Consider the following 26534-nt stretch of genomic DNA (forward strand, 5'->3'; position numbering starts at 1 on the left):
TGGAGAGGTCTGGGCACCAACCAGGAGACAGTAACTGCCAACAACTTCCCCAAACTGGTGTCGAAGGCCTCTCAGTAACGCCCAGCTGTGCAGGTCCCTCCAGAGCCTGTTCGCAAGGCTCTCTACAGCACAAGGTATATTCCTTTGAAATACCCTGAGTGGGGATAAATCATCTTCAGTTAAAAGGTAGATTTAATTTTGAAAAATGGCCAAGTCGTTAAGAGCTAAATTCTGTTGAATGAGAAAAAATAATAATCACACTGATTGAATACTGCTATTTGGGATTTTAAAACACTAAAAATAAATAAAATCCAAGCACATCTATTAGATAATAAGATTGGTTTTGTTTGTTTAAGTAAACCACAGCAGAGCTTATCTGTTCACTGAAATTAATTCCCTCTGTGGTGAGCATTTGGAAGAGGTATTGTAGCTTCATGTGGGTTAATTTTCCAGGCTAGAGATCTCCTTGCTCAAGCCTCATTAGAGGAAAGAAAGGACACCCTGGGAAAAGGGTTTAGACTCTTTTTCAATCGTCATCCCTAAAAATATGTATTAGCTGGTTCACAGCTAATGACATGATATAAGGACAGATAGGCAGGCCCCATCCTCCTAGGGCTCTGGCTAAACAGAGAAGAAACAGAGATAACCACATAAATGGAGTAAATGTGGGTGAGCAAAACTACTTAAAATCAAAAGGCCAGGGAGGCACTGACATATATCCATAGAGACTAGTCAAAGATGTAATTTGGGGTGGGGAGGAGAAAAGATTAAGACTTGGTTGGGGAAAGAGTTCAGAAAATGCTAGAGTGGTGGGATAGGGGGATTACAGGGTAATTTCATTTGACTGGTTAATGTATACTGACTGTCTTTCAAGATCTATTGAAGCTGATCATTAAATGTTCAAAAACCCTGGAGTTAAGAAGGTAGCCAGAGAAGGTCATTAAAAGTAACACCTCTTTCCAAGTTAGGAGACCCAGTTCTGACACTAAGTCGATAAATGTCCTCTGGCAAGCCCTTTCTCTTGACCTCAGTTTTCTTACCTGTGAAATGGGAAAAGAATGGATCGACTAATTTCAGAGCTCCTCTCTGTTTCTAATAGCCCATCTACTGGTCATGGGACCATGCCATTTATTGTCCAAAACAGAACCCTTTTAAGAGTGAAATGAGGCACTTTTAACAATTACGCTGGGACAACAGGTATGAAGCAGGGCTGTCCCATACGAGTTGAGGTATATGGTCACCCTATTTGGTAGGCACCTATCTCCAAGGATTATGCTAAGTGCATTCCACATACTCTTATTTAGTATATACAACCACCCTCAGAGATAAGTACGGTTAAAATCCCATTTTACAAATAAGAAGTACAGTGAAGTTGGATAATATGCCCAAAGTTACAAAGCTAGTAGCTGATAAAACAGGGGTTCTGTGTAGCTCTAAATCTTCTCTCTGGCTTGTCCCCAACTTCTCCCATTGCACACCACCTCTTTACATAGAAGGGTTATACACACAAATATCTATCTCCAACTTGACCTCCCACTGAGCATCAGTACCACATTTCTTAATGAATCCATGGATCAGACATTGTGCTAGGAACTTGGCATGTATATGAAGACGACAGCAAGGAAAACAGATGCAGACTCTGTCCTCACTGGGCTTGCAATCTAATGGTGGAGACAAGCGAACAACACTGTGTGATAAGTAATAAGACTTATAATGGGGGAAAGTGCAGGGCATGGCAAGATGGCAGGGAAAGGTCATCTACCCAGACTTGAGGATCAAGGAGGACTTCCATGGGGACAGGAGGCAAAAGCTGAAGCTGGAAGAGGGCAGACATTTTCTTTTTTATTAAAAGTCTTTTTTTTTAAGTTTATTTATTTATATTGAGAGAGAAGAAGAGTGAGAGTGTGGTTGGGGCAGAGAGAGAGAGAGAGAGAGAGAGAGAGAGAGAGTGAGAATGAGAGAGAATCCCAAACAGTCTCTGCACTATCAGCCTAGAACCTAAACAGGTGGCTAGAACTCATGAACCATGAGATCATGACCTCATAATGGAATCAAGAGCCAACCAGGTGCCCCAAGAGGTAGACATTTTCTAAGTGAGACGAGGAGGAAGAAGTGTGTGGTGGCCAAGGGAAGAGCAAACACAAAGGCCAAGTGCTAAGAACGTGGTACTTTGTAGGAGACAAAGGAAGTAGGGTGTGTGTGTACTTGTACATATGTGCACAGATGGACAAGTCAGAGCTGGGGCCAGAGCATGGAGAAAGGATCTTATGGGCTACATCCTGGAGTGTGAACATTATCTTCCAAACTTTCAAACTTCCAAACTTATCTGTGAATGGTTTAAAACATGAGGATGGCATTCTCAGATACACATTTCTGAAATATCACTATGGCAGTGGCATACATGAGAAATTGGAGTGGGTGGGATGGCAAAAGAGTGGGAAAAGTCCATTTAGGGGAAAACTACGGCCATCCAGATAGTTGCCACTGGCATGTAGAGAAGGGAGTAGATTTCAAGGACTCCAAAGAAGGCAGGCATCTTTCTTGGTCTACTAAATTCTTCCAGGCTGAAGGAGGAGCACTTCATTCTTATTTTACTGAAGTAAAAATAAAATAAGCTCTTCCGGGCTAAGACAGCACAGGAGAACACAGTGGTGCACTGCTGAATGACAGCCCAGCAAGAAGGACGCCGGGGTGACATGCTGCCCTGAACCACACAGCATATCCTCAGCCTTGGATCTCAACATGCACGTGTATTCAACACAGATGTACTTCCCTCAACAGTAACTTGTCTTTGCTTGTCTACTGAACCAAAACCATGTTTTAAAAATGAACGGCAGTGTTAAAAACCTCAACACTTTGCAGCCCACTTTATTGAAGGCACAGGCTCCACTTTCTCAGTCTACTGCATCCTTGTAGTCACCCAGATTTAATGGAAAGTAAAGAATAAGCAAGAGGGGAATGAGTTTTGCTCCACCACATCTTGGAACTTTGAGATCTCTTACTATCTTACCTGATAGGAAAGTTACCATTGGAATTTCTTTCATGAATAGCAAAAGAAAGATGGGTTTAATATGTTTTATCCAAAATCTCTAAGACCTGCTGTGGCCTGTCCAATTGGAATGATCTAGGATGGAACAAAAAGTTTTCCAAAAGCATCAGGGGGAGCGATTAGCCAAGATTAGCTAATGGGAATTCAGTAAGAACAAGAAGCAGAATCAAACTGAGCTAACCAAATAAGCTACCCAATTTTATAGACATTTGTGTGGCTAAAACTAAGTGGCAGGAAGGAGAGGGTGAGGGGGAGAACCTTATTGCTATTTATAGAAGTTTCTAAGAAAATTCAAAATGGTATGATCAACGGTAATGGCAGTAATGCTGTAATTTACATTTTGGTTGCCTCCCCACTATTCCATTCTGCCCCTCTAACATGCAGCTGCAGAGGGGCTGACTTTGGCACCACTTCCAGGAGTAAGTTGTCTTATGACATTAACAAGACAAGGCCTTGGCAAGTTATTGTTCCAGGAAGGAACAATAGGTTAGGGGTGGCCACATGAGCTAAGCTGCCCAACTAGAGCTCAGCACAAACTCTAGACAGTAACCACGACACTAGGTTGTCACTTAGGTTCAAGGGTGGTCACCCCATATGGTCCTCCCACTACCTGAGGATTCCTGAGTCCTGAGAGACAGGAGGTCCAAGCGGGGAAGTCTGTTACTGGCTGAGCCAGTGAGTTCATGGATCTCTAGGCCAGAATAAGTGCCCTGAATGCCCTGCAAGGATAATAGCAATAAACCCACCCTCCTTCTTCCCTGCCCATTTCTGATATTTCTACTAGAAGGTAGAGTTAAAATCGCAGCCAGAGCCCAAATCATTCATTCATTCAACAACTTAATATGAAAGTCGCACTAAGGCCCAGGCACTATAATAAGCCAGAAAAATCATGGTTATTAGGACTGACATAGTTCTTGTTTTCATGGAATCTATAATCTAGTTGAGAAGACAGATATTAAACAAATAATTGCAAAGGTGTAAAAAAAAAAAAAACAACCTTCATAAAAGAGAAGATATAATGGGAAGCTACCCTGGACAATATAAGGGGGATAACTAACCTAATCCCAGGTCAAGGCAGGACTCATTTAGGGCATCACACTGAAGCTGGAATTTAAAAGACTAAGAAGAAGTTAGTAAGAACAGATGTAGGAATGGAGTGTTCTGGGCAGAGGGAACAGAATGTGAGGAAGACCATGGCATACAGACAGTTGTGTTTAGTGGGACAATGGTGGGAAGCAGTGTGATAGGGAAAATGAGAAGACTTAAGAGGTAGACAAGGATGAAATGACACCTTGAAAGCCTGGTTAAAGAGTCTGTAATTCATCCAAATCCTAATGGGAAACCACTGAAGAATTGTGAATAGTAGAGTGACATGATCAGATTTACCTTTTTAAAACATCATGCTAATTTCAGAGTGGAGATTAGACTGAAGGAGGGCAAGAAAGGTCTAGGTGACAGTTGACATTGGCCTAGAACAGGACCCAGCCATGGACAAGGGAAGTAGACAGACGGAAGACACACTCAAAGAGGTGCAATCAATGCAGCACAGCGGATGACTGGCTGGAGAGGTGGGAGGGTGATGCACGTGGTGGGCTCGAGCTCCTCCCACACCTGAGCAGGCAGGGCAAGATGGGTCCAGGGCCACTGCACTTTGTCCTGAGGATCCCAGTGAAGCAGTATTTGAGTTATTTCCACCCCTGCCCAACCACTTTTAACAATTTCTCCCATCATTTTGCAATAGGAGATTTTCATTTCTCAAGTAAGATGAGGATAGAAATGCAAGAAACTGGAGAAGCAGTTCACAAATGACAAATGATTAGAAACAGAGTATGAGGTCCATTCTTTTTCCTGTTGAAGGACAAGTCCAAGGGAGAATTGTATACCTGTTTCAGATGTGCATTTAAGCCTTCGTGTGTGGCCTTCAGTAGTGCCCTCACTGTGAAACTATCAGGATCTTCTTTGTCTCGAATCTGAGATTCTTTTAACAATGACTCCAGTTTTTTCCTTATGAAAGATTCCACCTGATGCTCAGTGGTCCCATTATTCTGCAAAGAATTAAGCAATGTAAATTATTTCCCTGAAGAAACACAGAATCAGTTAGAACACACCCTTCATTGAAGCCACCACTGCTTTTATAATTTGATTATCTTTCAATTACCAGTAAGAAGTTAAGCACGTTAAACGATTTTGGTCCTTCCCTCCCCACCACACACACTGATCCACCAAAATAATGATTACTATGATTGTATTCAACCCTCAAGAACCTTATAAGGTCTTATTTTATTTTCAGAGATACAGAATCTGATGTTTAGAGAAATTACATTGCTCAAGGTTACAAAGCTAGCAAGTAGCTGAGGCAGAATTCAAACTTAGGTTTCCTAAATGCTTCCCACCATGCTACACTGCATCCTCGTGCATGCTCTGTCTCTTTCCTTTTCTTTCTTTTTCTTTCCTTCCTCCCTTCTTTGTCCCCCCTCCCTCCCTTCCCCTTTTTCTCCCAGAAAGTTAGGGGAGGAGAGGGGAGAGAGAGAGACAGAGACAGAGAGAATCTCAAGCAGGCTCCACACTCAACGTGGAGCCCAATGTGGGGCTCAATCTCACGACCCTGGGGATGACCTGAGCCAAAATCAAGAATCAGACACTAAACAACTGAGCCACCCAGGCACTGCTACATTGCACTTTCTTTTTTTTTTTTTTTAATGTTTATTTTTGAGAGAGAGAGAGAGCAGGCATGAGCGAGGGAGGGGCAGAGAGAGAAGGGGACAGAGGATCCGAAGCAGGCTCTGTCTTGTGCCACAGACAGCTCAAACTCACAAACTGTAAGATCATGATCTGAGCCGAAGTCGGACCCTTAACCAACTGAGCCACTCAGACACCCCTACATAGAGAGGAAGCAAAGGAGAGTTTTTGAAAACTAAGTTTTCTATATCTACATAGGTAAAATTGAGCAAAAAAATATGCTATTTTTTTCTTAAAATTTTTAATGTTTATTTATTTATTTTTTTAATTTTTTTTTCAACATTTTTTATTTATTTTTGGGACAGAGAGAGACAGAGCATGAACAGGGGAGGGGCAGAGAGAGAGGGAGACACAGAATCGGAAACAGGCTCCAGGCTCCGAGCCATCAGCCCAGAGCCTGACGCGGGGCTCGAACTCACGGACCGCGAGATCGTGACCTGGCTGAAGTCGGACGCTTAACCGACTGCGCCACCCAGGCGCCCCAAATGTTTATTTATTTTTGAGAGAGAGAGTGTGTGTGTGAGCACAAGAGGGGCAGAGAGAGAGAGAGAGAGGGAGACAGAATCCAAAGCAGGCTCCAGGCTCTGAGCTGTCAGCACAGAGCCTGACGTGGGGCTTGAACTCATGAACTGTGAGATCATGACCTGAGCCAAAGTTGGACACTTAACCAACTGAGCCACTCAGGCACCCAAAATATGCTATTTTTTAAAAATCACTTTGCTTCACTGAGGGGAAAATAATGCTATGGAAATCTTTGGAATTGAGAATTATTCTGAATAAAAATTTCTTTGGTATCTCTGATCCCAATATGTAACTAAAGAGAACTCACTTACTGACCTGTGCTATGATTCATCATTATAATTACGTTAAGATCACAAATATTTTGGATAATAAAGCTATGCTCACATCCAGATGACAACTTAGGCAATTTTCAGGTGAACAAGGGACACAGATTTCCTTGAAGTCTTGCTTAGCATGGCTTTTTGGGCACCTTGCTCTGCCTGACACCAGTAGCCCTGGGCTCCTCAGCTCCTTTCCCCTCTCCCTAGACCCAGTAATTGTGCTTAATTCTTCAGACACCTGCTGGAGGCCAGCCCCAGCCACAGGGAAGGAGAGCAGTCCTCTTCCAGGAGAACAATGCCTCTATTCCTCACCAAAAGTTTAAGGCCTGTTTTCTACTGGCACATTTGTTACTAAGAGGTCATTATATTTAAACCCTGTAGAACCAGGCAGTTTTCTGGTAATGCCTTCCATTTTCACAAAATCTTATAAGAGAGAAGCAATATAAATGTCCTAAGGGAAATTTGGAAAAATAAGCCTCCACCACAGTAGGTTGCTGACTTTCCCTGTATTAAAATCACATGCACAAATGTCTTTAATATATCTAGTTAACAAGGCACTCTACTTCACTGGAGGCCCTCAGGTCCTGAAGGAGATGCAAAGATGGAAAAGAGCTGATCTGCATGCTGCCTGTGCCTGCAGAGATGCTACAGATGCCTATGAAAGCACAGACATCCAGTACAACAGCAGTTCCGAGAAGGAGCATGGCATCCCTGCCCGAGCAACCAACAAATCGTCCAAGAAGAGCTGGACATGTCTGGGGCTCAGCAACAATGAGGAAGACAGGGGGGTTCCCGTCCTCCACAGTTCCGGCGAGGTTTCACCTTAGTAATGTGTGCTCTGTACACAGGAGCAGACTAGTTCTCCTCGAGCATGAGTTCACAGAAGAGGGTACTGGAGGATAAAGCTAGAAATGTACGTTAGGGCCAGATGGTAGAGATACTTGGATTAAAGAGGCATGGAGCTGCTCGGAGTCTCTGGGTAGGTACGTATCTGAGTAATATTTTAGAAATAATACTAACCTGGCAGCATGGGCAGAAAGAGGACAGAGGCCTGCAGAGGAAAAGCCAGACACATTGGTTCCTACTCCCAGTACTAGGCGCCTAGGCTGGGGAGGGATTCAACAAAGATGAGGGTTTGAGAACAAAATTCATGTTGTGTAAAACAAACCCATTGAGCTGTTACATGCCAGGTGAGAAACATTACTAAGGCACAACCCCAATGTCTCAGAACCCTCGGTGTCATGGACAAGACAGACACATGAATGGATAACTACATAAGCAGGTGCAAATGGTAGAAGTCAGGAGTGTCAAAGGGCATACAGAGGAGGAACACCTCATCCAGTCCCGGGAGGGTGGGAAAGACTTCCAAGAGCAGAGCAAATTGTAGCCAACCCTTAGATGATGAGTATAGTAGTTTCCTGTGGCTGCTGTAACAAGTTACTACAAATCTGGTAGCTTAAAACAACAGAAACTTTGGGGTGCCTGGGTGGCTAAGTCAGTTGAGCCAGCTGACTCTTGATTTCAGCTCAGGTCATGATCTCATGGTCGTGAGATCAACTCCCAGTGTCAGGCTCTGCACTGAGCATGGAGCCTGCTGGGGATTCATTCATTCTCTCTCTCTCTCTCTCTCTCTCTCTCTCTCTCTCTCTCTCTCTCTCTCTCTCTTTCTTTCTTTCTTTCTTTCTTTCTTTCTTTCTTTCTTTCTTTCTTTCTTTCTTTCTTTCTTTCTTTCTTTCTTTCTCCCTCTCTCTCTCTCTCCCCTCCTCCCTCTGCCCCTCTCCCCTGCTCATGCTCTAAAATTAAATAAAATTGAAAATTTAACAAAAAAAAAAAACAGAAGTGTGAAATCAAGGTATCAGCAGAGCTAATCCTCCCTTGCTTCTTCCAACTTGCGGTGGCTCCTGGCATTCCTTGGCTTATCAGCCTAACTCAAGCCAGGGCCTCTTTTCTTCACATAGCCTCCTTCTGTGTGTCCCCTGCTTCTGCTGTGTCTTCTCTTCTCATGAGGACACTCATCATTGGATTTTTAAGGCCCACTTGGTTAATCAGGATGACCTCATCTCTACAGCCCTAAGTTAATAACATCTACAAATACTCTTTTCCAAATAAGGTCTTAGGTACCAGGGGGCTAAGACTTGAACAGGCTTTTTGGTGGCCACAAATCAACCTCCTACAATGAATAAGAATTGATGAATGTGACAGAGTAGAGTGACAGCATTCCAACATGGGTAAAGGTGCAGAGAAAACCAACAATATCAATAAGAATAGTATCCATATGAACATGGAAAAAAGCACAAGGAAATATAGAAAAAGCAACTAAGACTATATATCATGCTAAAATTCACAAAGTACAGTCATATACTAATACTTTATCTGAGCTGCCCAGCGCCCTTTAAAGTAGCACTAGGTTTAGCCAAATTTTATATTCATGATATAGAAGCAGAAAGATTCAAAACTTGTCCAAAAACACATGCCTAGGAAATGGCTGGATTGGGACTTGAACCTGAGACTTCCAATTCAAAATTCTGTGTCTATTTCACCATATAATGCTGCAGCCATCCCTCTCATACTGTTACAGAAAAAGATAAATTCTTGACTCTAATTAACCATGAGCAGGCTTATATTTTGACAACCATTATCCTTTTTTTATAAAGTTTTTTTTTTTTATTTTGGGAGAGAGAGAGACCATATGTACAAGCAGGGGATGGGTAGACAGAGAGGGAGAGAGAAGATCCCAAGCAGGCTCCATGATATCAGCACAGAGCCCAGCTCGGGGCTCAATCCCACGAGCCATGAGATCATGACCTGAACCAAAATCAAGAGTCTGCCACTTAACTGACTAAGCCACCCAGATGACCCTTGACAGCCATTATTCTTATAGGACACCTGGGAACTATATCCCCACAATCCCTCTGTGGGAAATAGTAAGTTTTACTTATTAAGTTCTGAAGGAAAAGAATTCCAGGTCAACACATCGGATCAAGTGACCCAGAGCCTGGCAGGGAGCACATTTGTTGGGAGGACCAAAAGAGAAGGCATACACAGCATCCCCAGAGATCTCCTAGCATGCCCAGGTCATATAGAATACCCCAAATAAATATCAGTCTCCTTTTCCGGCTCAGGGCTGCTGAAGCCAGAGATGAACTGTGGCTGCTATGCCCAGATACTTTCACTGTCAGCAAAGCAAAGCTAAAAATACAAAGCCTGGCCAACCGGTGCTGGAAATAATGAAGGCTTAATACAAAGGCTCTAATTATTCACCTCACATCCTCCAAACACTGGGAGTTGCTGAAGGAATGATATTACTGCCTGTTGATCTTTCTCTTCTCTGTGATGTACCGCACAAGAAAATTAGTAGCCGTGGAGAACAAATAAACGTGTGGCTGAGGTTTCATTAATGTGTTATCATTTGGTCCTAGAACCCAGGAGCACTACTGAAAGAAAGCTGAGACAGACACTTAACCCCTCGACCTGTCAGCCACTGTGCAGTGGCAGCAGGGACCACAGCTGAAAGCCACATGCATCTCACTCTTTTGTTCCTTGAGCCAGTGGTACAAGAAGGATGCTGCAGTTGTCCAGGGGGGAGGGGGGGGGGTGTGGGTGGGGGGGGACAGGAAGCAGCTCTTTAAGATGGTTGGGAGTAGTTTCCACCAGAGAAGAAATCCAGGTTCCTAATTCCTGTTTCTGAGAGGTAAATCAGACCTAGGAATATCTATGAAAAACAACACTTTCTTGTTTTCTCTCCAGTGTAAAATTGAAGGACTGGAAAAGTAGACCGCCAGAACCACAGCTACTACCCCAGGCTGGGAAACAGCAGGAAAGGGGAGGAACTGGATTGGAGGGGCTGCCCCTTACAGAGGGACCCTCTCAAACAGTAGTGCTCTACTTCCGCTGCCCACCAGAACCCCCAGGGAGTGTTCCCAAATCCAAGACCCCACCCCAGACCAATTACATGGGAATCTCTGGGTTGGACCTGGGCACTGGGATTTTTGAAAGCTCCCCTGTCATTCCAATGTGCAGCCAAAGCTGAGGACCTTTACTTTAAAACAAAACACTGGACTGTCTCACCATCCCAAAATGCTTCTTTCTCTGCATCCAGGCTAAAATCTGGAGACAGGAAGGATAATACGTCAGCCACCCTTTGTGAGGGCCTTAGAGCTTTCCAAGCCTGGTATCTGAAGGTCTTGGGCTAAAGAACAGCTGGTTCTCAGCCATCCAAGTGTGTGCATTTACTACTATCCTCTATTGTCTCCTGCCTGCTCCTTTAGCTCTCTTAGAGGACCCTCTGTTCAAGGTCCAGCTCAGGACTCACATTAGCAATAATGGTGCTGCTACTGCTTTTCCTGTTACAAACAATATCTACTATTTATTGAGCACAAATCATGTTCCAGGAACTGTTCTGAGTCCTTTACAGGGTGTGCAGAAGTAGTTACGTGTTACTGTACAAGGGCTCGTTTAAAACTTATTGGAAGGCTTCGTATTTATGGGATGAGCTTCATGTACAAGACAGCTAATATTTGTGCCTAAGAGGCTGGCTGAATATAGATTCACAGAACACAAGAAAAAAGATAGTGAATAACTCAGTATTAGAAGAAAAACACCACTGAAGTTGAAATATAGGGGTGGAAAGTCTTTAAGTCACATTGACATTAGAGGATCCCGTAAAAATGAATAATGGTGAGTTGGCCTCACTGAATCAAATCTGTTAGATAACTGTACTGTGGTTGAAACTGTCCCCTGTGTGTTTTCAGCTGTGTGATTCTTGAGTCACTGAACACACTGGCTTTTCCATGGGGCTTACATATATTGGGCCAGATTTTGTCTGTGGCTGAAGCCACAAAATATATCAGGCAGAAACCGAAAGGATTCAATAAATTCAACAACTGAAAGATTAAATGAACGAGCAAAAAAATTTTGGTGTAGTTTGAATCCCTTAGTTAGAAGTAACCATAGACCAGGAGGAATAAGAAGACCTGTGTGAGGGTCCTGCCTCCCACTCTGCTTTTTACACCAGGTAACGTGCGGGAACCTCAAGTCCTGTTTCTGGCCTTTGCATTTGCTGTTCCCTCTGCCTGGAACATTCTTCTCCAGATATCAGCACGGCTAACTCTTCACTACTTTCAGGTGTTTGCTCATATGTTACCTCCTCTGTGAGATCATTCCTGGCCAACCTATCTAAAACTTCAATAGACTCTTTACATAGTACACATGCACATGCCCACACACACACACACACACATGCCCACACACGTGCATGCCCACATATGTGCATGTGCACACACACACCCACACACACATGCCCACATATGCACATGCACACACACACACATACACACTTTCTACACGTTTTCCCTACCTTACTTTTTTCCCATTAGTACTTATCACTGCCTAGTACCTTATACAGGTTACTTATTTGTTTTACCTCTTATTTATCCTCCTCTTTCCCCATTAATGTGTAAACTTCATGAAGGCAAAGATTTTTGTGTGTTTTTTGTTCACTGATATGTGCCCAACACCTACAACATGATGGCTGCATTTCCAAAAAGAGATGCTCAATAAAAAATGTTGAACCTGCCCATGAGTCTTGTATAAGTCTGGTGAGAGTCAGTGACCTGCTATTCATGAATGCTAAGTTAAAATTTTTATTTATTGCAATAATTCAGATATAATTTGTAAATCTGACCACATTCTGTTAACTTAAAACTGAGGTTAAGAACTTCCTCTAAGGTAATTATTGGTTTCACATAAGCTATTCACGGTACATCCTCTTTTGTAGAAATGTGATCGGGCAATTTACATTCAACACTCAGATAAGACATCTGAACCCTGTGCAGACAAAAAGACTATAAACTGACTGATTACAGAATTACACTTTGGTTTTCTAAACATGGCACTGCCTTTTCTCAGAAGAGCTTAAAAACAGGAGAAAAAGATTCAAAAAAGTGAAGTAAAACTTTATATATTTCCACTGGAATATTGGTTCCTTTATGTATTTTCTCTCCTAGAGTCCAGCAAAGAGATACCTGTAAAATGTCACAATTTAGGTGCTCTCTGCTTTTACTAAAGCCCAAATCAAAGAATCCAAATAAAAGATCATACATATCTTTACAGAATCATGTTCTAAACTATCTACCTATATGGCTTCCTAGAAACCATCTAGGAGGCTTTGAAGATGGGAGCAGTCAGTTGGATATTTTCACAGGTGAAGTTACTGATTCGTTTCCATAAAACTACAGCTAACTCTATTTATAATTATAGATACTTCACATGAAAAGTTAGGAGTTCACTGATAGTAGAAGAAAAATTATATAACTGGGTGGATTTAGAATCTAAAACAAGTTGGGTTTTACTCAGCAATAAATGACTACATTGTGGTAATAGCTGAATTTCCATCACTCATTTTCCCTAAAAACAGTATTTCCTAACTACATACTTTAGTCAAGCTTTTCTGTTCCCTGCTTTCAAATGATAGACTACTCTGAAGCTGGTAATCAAGAGATTTTGGAAAAAAGATGCAAAAATAATGAAGAGCAGAGACAAAAATTTGGTTTATAAAATAAAAGCTTAAAAAATAGAGCTACATTATCCATAATTGCATGTAAGTAATTACAAAAATAGTAAATAACTGGAAGAGTAAAAAATAAACTATTTAATATATTAACCATTTTCACTAATGTAAATCTATTTAGATTAATTTTCTATGACTATAGCCCTATTGGTGGTACTTGACTGCACTAATATAAACTATAAAAGGCAACAGATTAATACAGATGGTAATTTTTCCTTTTCAGTTCAAGCTGAATCTTTCCCACTTCATCCTTTTTAAATTGCATTAAAGTCAAGAAAAAAGTGTCTACTGAGACAACAGCTGTCACTGTACTTATGTCCCATTGGTAATGATGCTGGCTCCCTTTGGTAACTATAGGAAGTCATATTCATTACTATTATTTCAAAGAGAATGGACTGTTTTTTGCAATGTAATTACTGCATTCAGGGCAATGGTGTAAATTTGAATATTTTGTACAAAATTTATCTAGTTTTTTTTTGAGAGAAGAATAATAGTTCTGATATTTAGAGGAATACTACTTATCCATAGAAATGAAACTGCAAACCCTGTAACAAACTAATTTCGGGCTGGGGTGGGGGGGTTACTCTCAGGCTGCCATGTGATCCTGACAATCATATGAGTTGTAGAGGTGAGAAATCCTAGCCCCCCATGAGGATGTGGGGGGGGGGGTACTCTCTTTAAGTTCTACATTTCCTCTAGGTTTGCATTTCCTTTAGATTATCTGTCTAAATGATGCTTTTCTATGAAGGCAGCTCCTTGATCTCAGACAGGGGTCTGAAGTACCACGCAGACAGCAAACTACCCTATGCCATTTTATTCAAGATGTGGCAAATTAAAGATTTATCCAAGAGTCCTATTTCTGGCAGAGCTTGGAAACCCTCTGATCCAAAGTATCTTCTCAGGACAAGGATGGGCATCCTAGAGAAGCAGACCACATGCCGTTGGGTTCTGCAAGCCACCCTTGACAAGCAGCATAGTGAGGCTGCCAGCAGGAGACAGAGGAGACAATGCTAAAGCCAGTTTATTTCAGCAAAGACTGTGATCTTTCCAACAGCAATCTGAGTTTTGACAACGTTGTAATAGGAGAGGATTTGTCCCTAGATAGAGGGTCAGAAAGGTTAATCACGAACATTCCTTCCAATTGTAAGACACAAAAATCCTTGACTCAATAAACATCTAAGTGTCTGTTTCCCCAAAAACGAAGTAACTTTCAACAAATATCCCTTTTGCACCACAGCTACCATATTTGTGAGGATTCCAACACAGCAGTAATTCCTACCGCAACACAATGAGGGTAAAAATTATAACTAAGGCTGTAACTTACATAATGGAGCTTGAATTTGCACTCGTCCTCAATTTCATCTGCGCTGTCTTCGTCAGAAACTTCCCCTTCCTCTGCATCATCCCCAAGGTGATAAGGCAACTTCTTGCCCTGAAATGGAGCAACACACCCAATTTAAAAATGAAAACAGTGTGCATGTCTGATGTTTGGGGCAGGTTCACTTGATTGGGAGCATCTAGAGCATGTGCCTACATCCTAGCTCCGAGAGGCTGCAAAAGCCAAAATGTCTAGCATGTTCAGCCACTAGGAGGGGATTCCTTAAAATATAGGGATGGGGGGGTAGGGGCGGCTGGCTGGCTCAGTCGGTTAAGCGTCCAACTTTTGGTTTCAGCTCAGGTCATGATCTCACAGTTTCGTGGGTTCGAGCCCCACTTTGGGCTCTGCACTGGCAGCGTGGAGGTTGCTTGGGATTCTCTCTTTCCCTCTCTCTCTGCCCCTCCCCTGCTCATGCACTGTCTCTGTCTCTCTCAAAATAAATAAATAAACTTAAAAAACAACAAAAACAACATAGGGATGGGGAGAACTCCTTAAACATGGAAGGATGTTCATATGCTTGGCAGCCAAAAATAATGATAAATCTCTAAACATCCCAGACTGCTAACCAGGCTGATCTTCTCTAAACTCAAGCCCCAGGGACTTCTCATTCTCCCTCTCTCCACACCACTATTGGCCCTCTTCAACATGCTGGATTTTCTCCTCACCCACTTCCTCTATGCACAGGACCACCACCATAGTCAGGTTTTCAGAGAACTCTCCATCCCTATTTTCCTTTTTTTTTTTAATTGTTTTTTAATGTTTATTTATTTTTGAGACAGAGAGAGACAGAGCATGAACGGGGGAGGGTCAGAGAGAGAGGGAGACACAGAATCGGAAGCAGGCTCCAGGCTCTGAGCCATCAGCCCAGAGCCCGACGCGGGGCTCGAACTCACGGACAGTGAGATCATGACCTGAGCTGAAGTCGGACGCTTAACCGACTGAGCCACCCAGGCGCCCCTCCATCCCTATTTTCCTATACCTTCCCTGATACCCAGAGCTCTTGACCTTGGGCCCTTAGCACAGTGATAGTTTCAAAGCTGATTAAATCATTTATATAATGAACACAAAATCTATATTAAGACTCTAAAGTCTTGGGGTTTGGATACTTAAACATTTTCTTCAAAGTATAGAGGATCATTTATAGGATTGAAAGGGTGAGATTTAATTTCCCTTTGTAATGATATGTATTTTACTCCTTATTTGTATGTGCTATCTGCAAAGTGAAGACTACACTCTTTCCGTTTCACACAAACATTTGTAGAGATAGATATAGATACATGCATACATACGTATATATAATTCTAAGTAAATACGGCGAACATTTTTTAACTTTCTCTGTATCATTAATAACAAAACAGCTCACAATTAAAGCATTTATGTCTATATATTGATTTGAGTCTTTTCTGATACAGAAGACTTCTATAAAATGAATTTATTTTTCTTTATTTTAGAGGGCACTATAGAGTAGCTATGTTAATATAGCAGCATCAGAAATAAAGTACTCAACCTAATGGTGACCAGACGTGTTCAGGAACACATAGACATCAAGTTAATGACCTCCTTCATTTATTCACCACCAACTACTTATTCAGAGTCAACTCTGTTTTGGGTACAATGACAGATAACCAAGACGGATCTGTCCACAAGACATTTGAAATATAATGACAGCAATTCCCTCTTTGAAATAGAACAAAGCCAACATATTTTTTAAATGTTCAGCAGAACAGAGCTACCAAATATGAGAAGTAACATCTGCAAGTAAGGAGTAATAATCCTTGAATGATATAAACAGTTCTGATACCACAAGATGGAAACAAAAGTGTAACCGTGATGGGCAAGCAGTGATGAGCTGGTAGGGAGCTGCACCAAGCTTTAGTTCGCCTTCATTTAAATGTGGTGGCAGGGGGGAGAACACATTATTATGGATGCTCAGAGCATCCATAGGTAACCTAATTTTCCATCCTTAAAATTAAATTAAAAGATATGAGGGCTATATTTTTTTACCAACTCTTCCATATTTCTGGTTCTCAAAAGTAATTTATCCAGGCAAATAGGAAGAAACGCAATGCAACAGAACATTGTTTCTTGATGCTTCTTATCAACAGTTACATCTAAGGAAAATTATAGAAAAAATTAAGGCAGAACTTAAGGTGACTTAAGGAACTTAGCTGTGGTCCAGTAGATACAAACAAAGAATGTACAGTTGTCTTTTAGGGATCTCTTTCCGATCTACATACTATTTCATGCAGGAGTTATCAAGAATTAGATTAATTGGTCCACGATACATACAAGTATTGCTAGAGACTGGAATGATAGCTACCATTCAGCTCTACGCTATATGACCCAAGAAGAGTGGTAATGACTCTGTGATTCACAGCTGTAAAAAGTAAGAAGCTTAGACCAAATAGTTACAGTTTCTTTTGGCAGTAAGAATCTGCGGAAAATTACTGTTTGTTATTATTTTTGTTCAAAAGCAAACTTTTGTTTACTTTTCAGGAGATATGTGTATATATATATACTTGGAAAGCATGTGTATTATAATTATAATAATACACAACTTGTCAATCTCTAAAGTGTTAATTGGCCACTAAATGGTGCCTTTCGGTTCAAAGGTTGCTCTGATGCCAAAGGTACGTAGGAAAACCCATTCCTTTATTTTTGCTTCAAATGGAAATGCATTGGTCCATAGATCTAGGAGATCTTCTTAAAGTCTGAAGAACACTGCTACTAGTGAATGAATCTTAGATGCCTTCATATTCTCACAGTCCACACTGCTGCCACTCCTCCCACTGAGTGCCCCAGATCAGCTGGTGCATCCTGGTGCCCATAAGCCCTAGGACATTCTATGACAAATGACCCAAAGTCCAATTATGCAGAAGGGACTCAGTGCATATCAAATGTCTTAAATTCCACTGTCCAAAAGGGAAGCATTTCAATCAAATGGACTTACTCTGCGTTTAACCTTCTGACTGCTTGCTAAAGACTACAGGAAACATGGAAACATTTACAAGGCTACTAAGGTGACATTTAGCTTTCTAACCCAGCAATCAGTTTTTACCACAAGAGTTTGCTTTAGCAAGATTTCAGGAAAATTGACCTTAATGTTATCTCTTACATTATTTGGAGCTTTTATTCGAAATGCTGTCCCACATACAAATGCCTGACAATACCTCTTTGATGAATTCAGTCTGTAATTTTCATTTAACTGATAGAAAAATGGGTTTTGACCTATTCCAAAGATGAATATTTCACATCTTTCCTATTTGCTGCCCTCCGTTAGAGACCCTATTAAACTATTCCTAGGAAATTACATTGTTTGACTTTCCTACGCCTCCTTTGTGATATCTGGTTTTTTGGTACACATTTCTGTTAAGTAAAATATGACCCGATTTGAATATTAATACCCTCTTGCTCTTCCTCAGGTTTTTGGTATCAAAATAATACAACTATCCAAGGTGGATTTATTTCAAACACGTAAAATTAACAGGAATTAAGTAAAATCACAAAGTCAGCCCTGTGAGATTTCAAGTAACTGTTTTTCTCGCTATTCTTCGTATTAATAATACTCATTGCAGGTAGTAAATTTCCTCCCTCAGAAAACCTGTTCATAAAATGTCATTCTCTTCACCTACTGCTCCTTCACATACACATGAGTCCTGTGGGGCATTATGTCTGTGCCTATGCTCTGCTTTCAAGTGAGCTCTTCTCACTTACATAACCAAGGGCTGATCAACCGTAAAGACTGTTTGTTTTTTTCTTTTTCCCTCCTTCTTTTTTTTTGGCAGTTATTGGAGCTTGAAATGGGAGAGAAGAATCTGAAAGAAATGCTTTCAGATGTGGACACAAGAAGGCTTCTCTCGCTCCTATGCACATACTTCTGGCCAGTGTAAACTATAACAGACTCAAATATTAAACATTTGGCTTACAGTATTGATATTCTCACTTCACAGAAACAACTCCCAAAATATGTGGTTAGTCAGTAACAAGCTTTTTCTGAAGGTATAACTATTAATAAATTGGAACAAGATGCAAACGCAAATCTAGGCGACCCTTCATGGATTAACTCTATTATTCTCCTGATAAACCAGTTTTTAGTCCTTTAGGGAGGGAGGGCTGAGTTGGTCATTAATGCCTTTCATTGCATTTCTGGAGGTAATTACCTTCACTAGGATTTTGCCTTTCAAACTCTGAGGGCTTGGAAGCTGTTTGGTCTCTCCTGTGTCTACAGATGACAGGTCCAGCTTGTCTCCAAATATTCCTTTCAGGTACTGAGCAATCTTCCTCTGTTGCTGGACACTGCAGTGATTCTCAATGGACAGTATGACCGGGAACCTAAGAGGATAGCGACATATTCTAAAGGCATCAAGTATAGGCAACTCACAGGGGTGCTTGAAAATCACTCTATATATTCACCATGCTCTTATAGTCCTAATGACAGTATTTGTGAAAGCAGTACTGACTAAAATGAGAAAGATGAAAGGAGCAGTTTTTAAGAAACTCCTCTAACCAAATATATTTTGCCAGGCATGATGGCTGAGCAGAATACCCATCATGTGGGATGCCCTCATTTAATATTTTGCTTTTAAAAAAGGTACATACATTATGTCTCTTTTAAAAGAAAAAAAGAGAAAATTTTAAGAGAGATAAGCCTAAATAAAAAAACTCATATAATGTAATTTTGTCTTATCTATTCAGAAATCTAAAGGAGGAAAGAACATATAATCTTCAATAGGTGCTGAGAAAAACTGAACAGCAACATGCAAAAGAATGAAACTGGACGACTTTGTTATAGTACACCCAAAAATAAACTCAAAATGGATTAAAGATCTAAATGTGAGACCTCAGACTACAAAAATCCTAGAAGAGAACACAGGCAGCAATTTTTCTGACATCACCCATATCAACATTTTTCTAGATAGGTCTCCAAAGGCAAGGGAAATAAAAAAAAAAAATAAGTGAAAAATAATAAAAATAAACAATTAGAACTACATCAAAATAAAAAGCTTTTCTGCATGAAAGAAACCATCAACAAACAAAACAAAAAGGTATCCTACACTAAATGGGAGAAGATGTTTGCAAATGATATATCCAAAAAGGAGTTAATAACCAAAATATAAAAAGAAGTCATACAATTCAACACCAATCCCCCAAAAAATCCAGGTAAAAATGGGCAAAGGACCTGAATAGACATTTTTCCAAAAAAAAAGATGTAAGATGGCCAACAAACACATAAAAAGATGCTCAACATCACTCGTCATCAGGAAAATGCACATCAAAACTACATAAGATATCATCTTAACATCTGTCAGAATGGCTAAAATCAAAAACACAAGAAATAACAAGTGTCAATATAGAGGTATATGCAGTTGGTGGGAATGTAAGCTGGTACAGCCACTGTGGACAACAGTATGAAGATTCAAAAAAATAAAAATAGAAATATCATATGATCTAATAATTCCACTACTGGCCTTCAACCCCCTAAACCCCAAAACACTAATTTGAAAACACACACACCGTATGTTATTGTAGCATTATTTACAATAGCCAATATATGGAAGTAACCTAAGTGTCCACTGATAGACAGATGGATCAGGAAGATGTGGTATGCACACACACACACACACACGCACGCACGCACGCACACACTAGAATATTACACAGACATAACAAAGAATGAGGTTGTGCCATTTGCAATAACATGGATGGACCTAAAGGGTATTATGCTAAGTGAAATAAGACTGAGAAAGGCAAATTCCATATGATTTCACTCATATATGGAACCTAAGAAAAAAAAGCACAAATGAATAAACAAACAAAAAGCAGAATCAGGCCTATAAATACAGAGAACAAAGTGATGGTAGCTAGAGGGGAGGAGGGCGAGGGGTTGGGCAACATGGACGAAGGGTAGTGGGAGATGCATGCTTCCAGTTATGAATTGAGAAAGTCATGGGAATAAAAGGCACAGTAAAAGGAACACAGTCAATGATATTGTAATAATGTTGTATGGTGACGGTTGGTAGCTACACTTGTGGTGAGCATAGATAGCATACTGTGTAAACTTGTCCAATCACCATGTTGTACACCTGAAATTAATGTAACATTGTGTGTCAACTATACTAAAAAAATAAACTTCAGTATGAAAACTTAAATAAATTCAATTTTCAAAAAAAGTCTATAAGCGTCTAAGAGACTACAGTGTATCATTATGTGCAGACATTTACTCTAAAAATATATTATCAGCCCCCAGTTTGAAAATTACTATTGAGGATAAAATATCATAATGGAATTTTGTGATTTATAGCATCCTATGCCAAGCATTTTAAAATCATTTGTATAAAATTATACACTAGTCTTTACTTTCAGAAAGGAAAAAAAGTCCAGCATTCACTCCCCACAAGCCCTCAGATTTCTGTGCAGAGTATGTGAAACCCAAGCAGACTGATTACCAAAGACAGCCTGGGGAGCTGGTGGCCAAGGCAGAAAGGGAACAAGGACTAATTACTGATCTTACTCTTCTTCTGATTTTTTTTCTTCAGAGTAAGAAATTATTTCAAAATTAGCTTGTTGTGGGTTTTTTTTTCTACTTTTCTATCACATATCTTCTGAAGTAATAGGCAATATCTATTTTTCAGAGTACAAAAGCCAATATTTAAATTGGCTAATACATCTATGTAGAGAAAAACAATTTATTTCTGGGCTTGTCTGACAATAGCACATGCTCCACAGAAAGGGTTATGACCTCCTGAAACTACATTCTTTCCCCATAATAAAACCTGATGCCAAAGGTAATATCGGAGATGAACCTTTGTGACTGGAGTGGGTTATCTTGCTATAATCTGTTTGCTCTTGCAACCACATAGGTTTTATCCCAGAGTGTTAGAGAGAAAAAGAACAACAAACTAGCAAGAGACTGTCTATGCAATCACATCAAGGAGTTCTAACAACGAATTTTTAAATTATCAATCTCTTTGGGGCCCCGAGTGGCTCAGTTGGTTAAGTATCTGACTCTTGATTTTGGCTCAGGTCACAATCTCATGGTTCATGGGTTCGAGCCCTGCATCGGGCTCTGTACTGACAATGCAAGCCTACTTAAGATTCGCTCTCTCTCTCTAAATAAATAAACTTAAAAAATAAGTAAATAAATTATTAATCTGTTTATAAAAAGCCTATTAGTGTTTAATGATGCTAAACATAAAGCAGTGCTTCTCAACAGGGGAGGGGGGAGACTGTATGGCACCCTTCCCAGACAGATAATTTGTCAACATCTTAAGACATTTTTGGTGGTCACAATATGAGGGAGGGAAGGAGTACTACTGACATTCAGTGTCTAGAAGTCAAGGATGCTGCTAACTATCTTACAATAAACAAGACAGTTCCCCATGACAAGGAATTATATGGTCCAAAATGCATGGTATAAGGAAGGCCTAAGAAAGAAAGGAAAAAGACTGAACTTTCAAAATGTGCTCAACAAGCATAGTAACTTTTAATGTGAAGTGCTTTTCTAAGTATTCCCAAACTTGAAGCACTGTCAAGTTATCAAAGGGTCCTCCAAAGTGGCACATCTTTTCAACACCGAACTTCACATTTTGGAAAATAATGGCAAAAGCACTTCATCAACTTCGCCAAATCTAGTAGCAATCAGGGTAGAAGAGACCCATCAGAATTCAGTACTTGGGGTTCTTCCATATAGCAGATACCATAAACTAAACCTGCCATGCAGCAAGTGTCTCTCATTAAAACGGCATTTTTAACCTCATGGTTAATAAATAAGAAGACCAAATATTAAAAATTTTCAAGGCCACTAAATTCTATAAAATTGATTTTATGCAAATGTAATTTTCTTTTTATTCAAAAATAATTTCTTAGCTTTATGGTATATTGCAAGCATCTGCTAGGCAATAAAGAATGAATAAGACAGGGGTGCCTGGTTGGCTCAGTCAGTTGAGTGTCCGACTTTGGCTCAGGTCATGATCTCCTGGTTTGTGGGTTCGAACCCCGTGTCAGGCTCTGTGCTGACAGCTCAGAGCCTGGAGCCTGCTGCTTCAGATTCTGTGTCTCCTTCTCTCTCTGCCCCTCCCCAATTTGTGCTCTGTCTCTCTATGTCTCTCAAAAAGTAAATAAATGTAAAAAAATTTTTTAATAAAAATAACCATTAAAAAATCTTTAAAAAAATAAAAAAGAGTGAATAAGACATAGCCCCACATTTTCAATGAGGTCTTGGTCTTAAAGTCTCAAAAGAAGGAAGGAAGCCAACAATTGTAAGAGGGTGCTATATAGATATAACAGAAATATGCTCTAAATGCTAAGAGCAGAGAAAGGAGCATTTAAATCAGTGTAACAGTAAGTTTGCCAGAGGGATAATGTTTAAGCAGTCTTGTAGAATGAATAAGAATTAGACACGTGGAGTAATGAGGAAGAGTGTGCCGGGCAGAGGGAAGCAAGAGTGTGCCGGGCAGCATATGCAAGGTAGGGAGATGTGAAAGAACTGGGGTCACCAGAGGATCTGAAAGACAAAGAAAGAACCCTCCATCTCTGTGGAGCATTGGTGGAAGAAGACCCTGGAAGAGAAAGAAGAGGCCAAATCTTGAAGGGCACGTAAGACATGACTGTGTACTACAGGGAGCTTTTGAAGGACTTTAAGAATACAACATCATGCTTATAGTTTCAGAAAGGAAAACACTGCACCAGTGAGGACAATGTCCCAAAGAGAAATGAAGAGAAGGCAATGGAGTCAAAAGATAATTTAGAAAGTATAACTGACAAGAATTGGCTGAATTTAGAATGACTCAGCTTTTGGCTAAAGACACTGACTAGGTGAGTGCTACTCCTAACTAAAAGGAAATAAAGAGGGGCGCCTGGGTGGCGCAATTGGTTAAGCGTCCACCTTCGGCTCAGGTCATGATCTCACGGTTTATGGGTTCAAGCCATGCATTGGGCTCTGTGCTGACAGTTCAGAGCCTGGAGCCTACTTCGTACTCTGTGTTTCCCTCTCTCTCTGCCCCTCTCCTGCTTTCTTTCTCTCTCTCTCTCTCTCAAAAATAAATGAACATTAAAAAAAATTGGAAGGAAACAGAGTAAGAGAAGGTTCGGCAGAATGAAATGCTGACTTTGGCTTGAGATGTGAGCTCCATGATGGTAGGAGTCATCTCTTTTGTTCAGGGTCGTGCCTCTCTGCACCTGTTACAGTATGCCTGACTTAGAGTAGGCACCATTAAATATCTGAATAAATAATGACATTTGTTGATTCCGAGGTATGTATGGGACACTCAGATGAATTTTTACTAAGAATTTTGCTACACACCTCTGAAACTCAGGTAAAAGTTCTGGACATATAATTAAACAACCCAAAAGGAGAACAATGGCAACAACTTAAGAAATAGTGACTAAAGGAATGAGGAAATGGAATAGAAGACCATAGGCCAAACAAACAAAACCAAGAGAGTAGCAATGACAGCATAGAGGAGAATGTTATAATAGAAGCCCCAAAAAAGCAAGTATTGAGGAGAAAAGAGTCACCATTATCCAATGCCAAGGAGGAGTCAAGTACCACAAGGATGCTAGACACTTCGGTATATATAGGACCATCCAGCAAGTCTGAAAACCTAGCTGTTACTATTTTACTGTATGTTAATATAATATCAACAAACTCTTTATCATGTACAGTAACCTGTGTTTCCAAACTTTACGAACACTCTATAGAAATTTTGAGGTCAGTCTTTGCAAGAACATGCTTCAAGGAAGCAATGTCTTGAGAGAGAACGGAGTACATAATAAATGGAGCATGAGAAAGTACAAACATGGAGCCCTTATTATTTGCTCACAATGTTTTGTTGGCAAGGAGGGAGAGAATGAGGGGAGTCGAAAGGGAGATGAAGACTCAAGGCAAGAGTGTGTGTTGTGGTAGTCATGGGACATCAGCCAATGCTCTCTATGCTGGCTTAGCTCCCAACTGTCGCCATACTTACTCATTCTTCACAAAGGCATGCCTGTTGATGGTCTCCACAACATCTCTGAAGAGAATTTTTGAAGTGAGAGTATAACCGTGGTGTACTACTGGCTCTCCATCTGGGCCATCCCAACAGTCAACTGTCAAAAACAGAACTTCACATCAACAACACAAAGTTTCTGGTTTTTCTAATATTGCTGGCAATATCAGACAAACATTATTTTACTATTTGAGATTATGCCTATTATGATGATGACAAAGATGTCAAACGGAGAGATGGGTGTTCTGGCATATTTGTCAGAATAAGGAATTAAAGATAGTAAGTGATTTGTTTCTGAGTACTTACAGTTAACAAAGATGTCACATTCACAAGCAGCCCAGCATTTACCAAGAATGCTCATTAGAAATCTATCTAAATCCAATCAAGAGGCCCAAGGGTAGTGATATTTCTTAACAGGTTGCTCCTCTAATTTCACTTCTTCCTCTTCAGTTTACTAAGGTCTTTTAAGAAGCTGCAGTGGCCTTCCCAAATCGATAACAGGGTTTTTCATTACTCCTCACTTAAACTCATTAGGTTTCTATTACATTTTCATTTTATTAATTCCACAATAGCTCTAAAATAACACTGACTTCCTAAGTTCAAATCCTCAGGCCCTGCCAAGATTCATATCAACATGGGCAAATGATTTAATCATTTAAAGCCTTGCTTTCCTCACCTATGAAAGAAAATCATGGTGGCATTTGCATCATAAGTTTGAGTGATGACTAAGTATATGTAAAGCTGCTTATAATACTGCATGATACGTAGTAATTATGATTGTTGTCAATAATGCCGATATTGTTATATGTATAGACAGCTTCACTGGCTCCCAGCTAGAGAAAGACAACCACTTCCTCACCATCCACCCTTAGAGTTTGTCTTCTTTGTTTTACACTCTACCACCAGACTAGTTTCTCAAAACAATGCTTTCACCACGTTGTTCCTTTGCTCAGAAGTCTACTCAGTGCATAACACAGCATCCAACACATACACAGTAGGTACTCAGTAGACACAGGCTGAATTTATTAATATCCTATAGCTCCTCCTGCCTGCTTAACCCCAAGGTCCTTATCTCTTGTACTACAGACTGGCTAGCCCTTCACTCAGTCTGTATCCACTTTCGCCCTGGCACACAGCTGGACTACACTGCCCAGCCTTCCCTTGCAGCAAGCAGGGTGTGGCATCGAATTGTGGGCAGAAATTATGTGCACCACTTCCAGGTCTGGTCTGTGAAAACTTTCCCTACAAAGCCATCCAGACTTTCTCAGCTTCTGCTATCGCTGCAGAAGACCTGTGCTGAAGATGGTATGGCCACAAGATGGAAAGAACCCAGACCCCTAAATCATTGCTTGAAAGACTCACCTGTAAGGAACACCTATTTTGGACTTTACATAAGCAAGAAATAAACTTCCTCTGTTTCAAGGAACAGAGATTTTAGGTTTAATTCTTAAAGGAACCACCGTTGCCTTAATTAATATCCTAGCTTCTGTCTGACAAATCGATCTTATTTTCTCCTACCCCTGAACTCACAGACTTGTTCTTCCGTTACACACGTTTCCTCACATAGGATCCTACCTCCATGATTTTGTGTCTTTCATTTAAGGTCAACCAAAATGCCCTCTTTCACTTTCCGTATCTAAATCCCAGTCAAGGCTAAGCTAGGACCCCCCAAAGAATCCTGCCAACTCTCATGACATTGCCCTTCCTTGTGGTAGTCTGGTAGCTCTGGTTGCCAGAGCCGAGAGAAATCAAAAATCTAGACATTACTCCTGTGAATTTTCCCAATTTTTAAATATCAGCAATTAATCTAGTTTTTAAATTACAATACGAGCCAAACATTCTTTGGCCAATGGAACGCCAGTTGAAATTCTGACTTTTAATTAGGGCCAGACATTTCATGACTACACCTGTTCTTTATTTTAGTACCTTCCTCATATGTGTGCTTTGTATACTATGTCAGGAGATGCTATGT

The 26534-nt window shown here is 40.5% G+C and overlaps 1 protein-coding gene across 5 annotated transcripts in view; it reads right to left on the minus strand.

The window, feature by feature from the left end:
* The window catches only part of PLCH1 (phospholipase C eta 1), a 219298-nt gene that overhangs the window by 25067 nt on the left and 167697 nt on the right, over positions 1 to 26534 (minus strand). For all 5 annotated transcript variants that reach the window (XM_058730291.1, XM_058730290.1, XM_058730289.1 and 2 more), the window contains 4 exons: positions 24542 to 24662; positions 18737 to 18908; positions 14523 to 14630; positions 4933 to 5094 (listed from right to left, as the gene is read on the minus strand). In XM_058730291.1, the coding sequence (XP_058586274.1) occupies positions 4933 to 5094; positions 14523 to 14630; positions 18737 to 18908; positions 24542 to 24662 (563 nt within the window). The remainder of the gene's footprint in view (positions 1 to 4932; positions 5095 to 14522; positions 14631 to 18736; positions 18909 to 24541; positions 24663 to 26534) is intronic.

The sequence above is a fragment of the Neofelis nebulosa genome, chromosome 5, assembly GCF_028018385.1.
Source record: "Neofelis nebulosa isolate mNeoNeb1 chromosome 5, mNeoNeb1.pri, whole genome shotgun sequence".
NCBI lineage: Eukaryota > Metazoa > Chordata > Mammalia > Carnivora > Felidae > Neofelis > Neofelis nebulosa.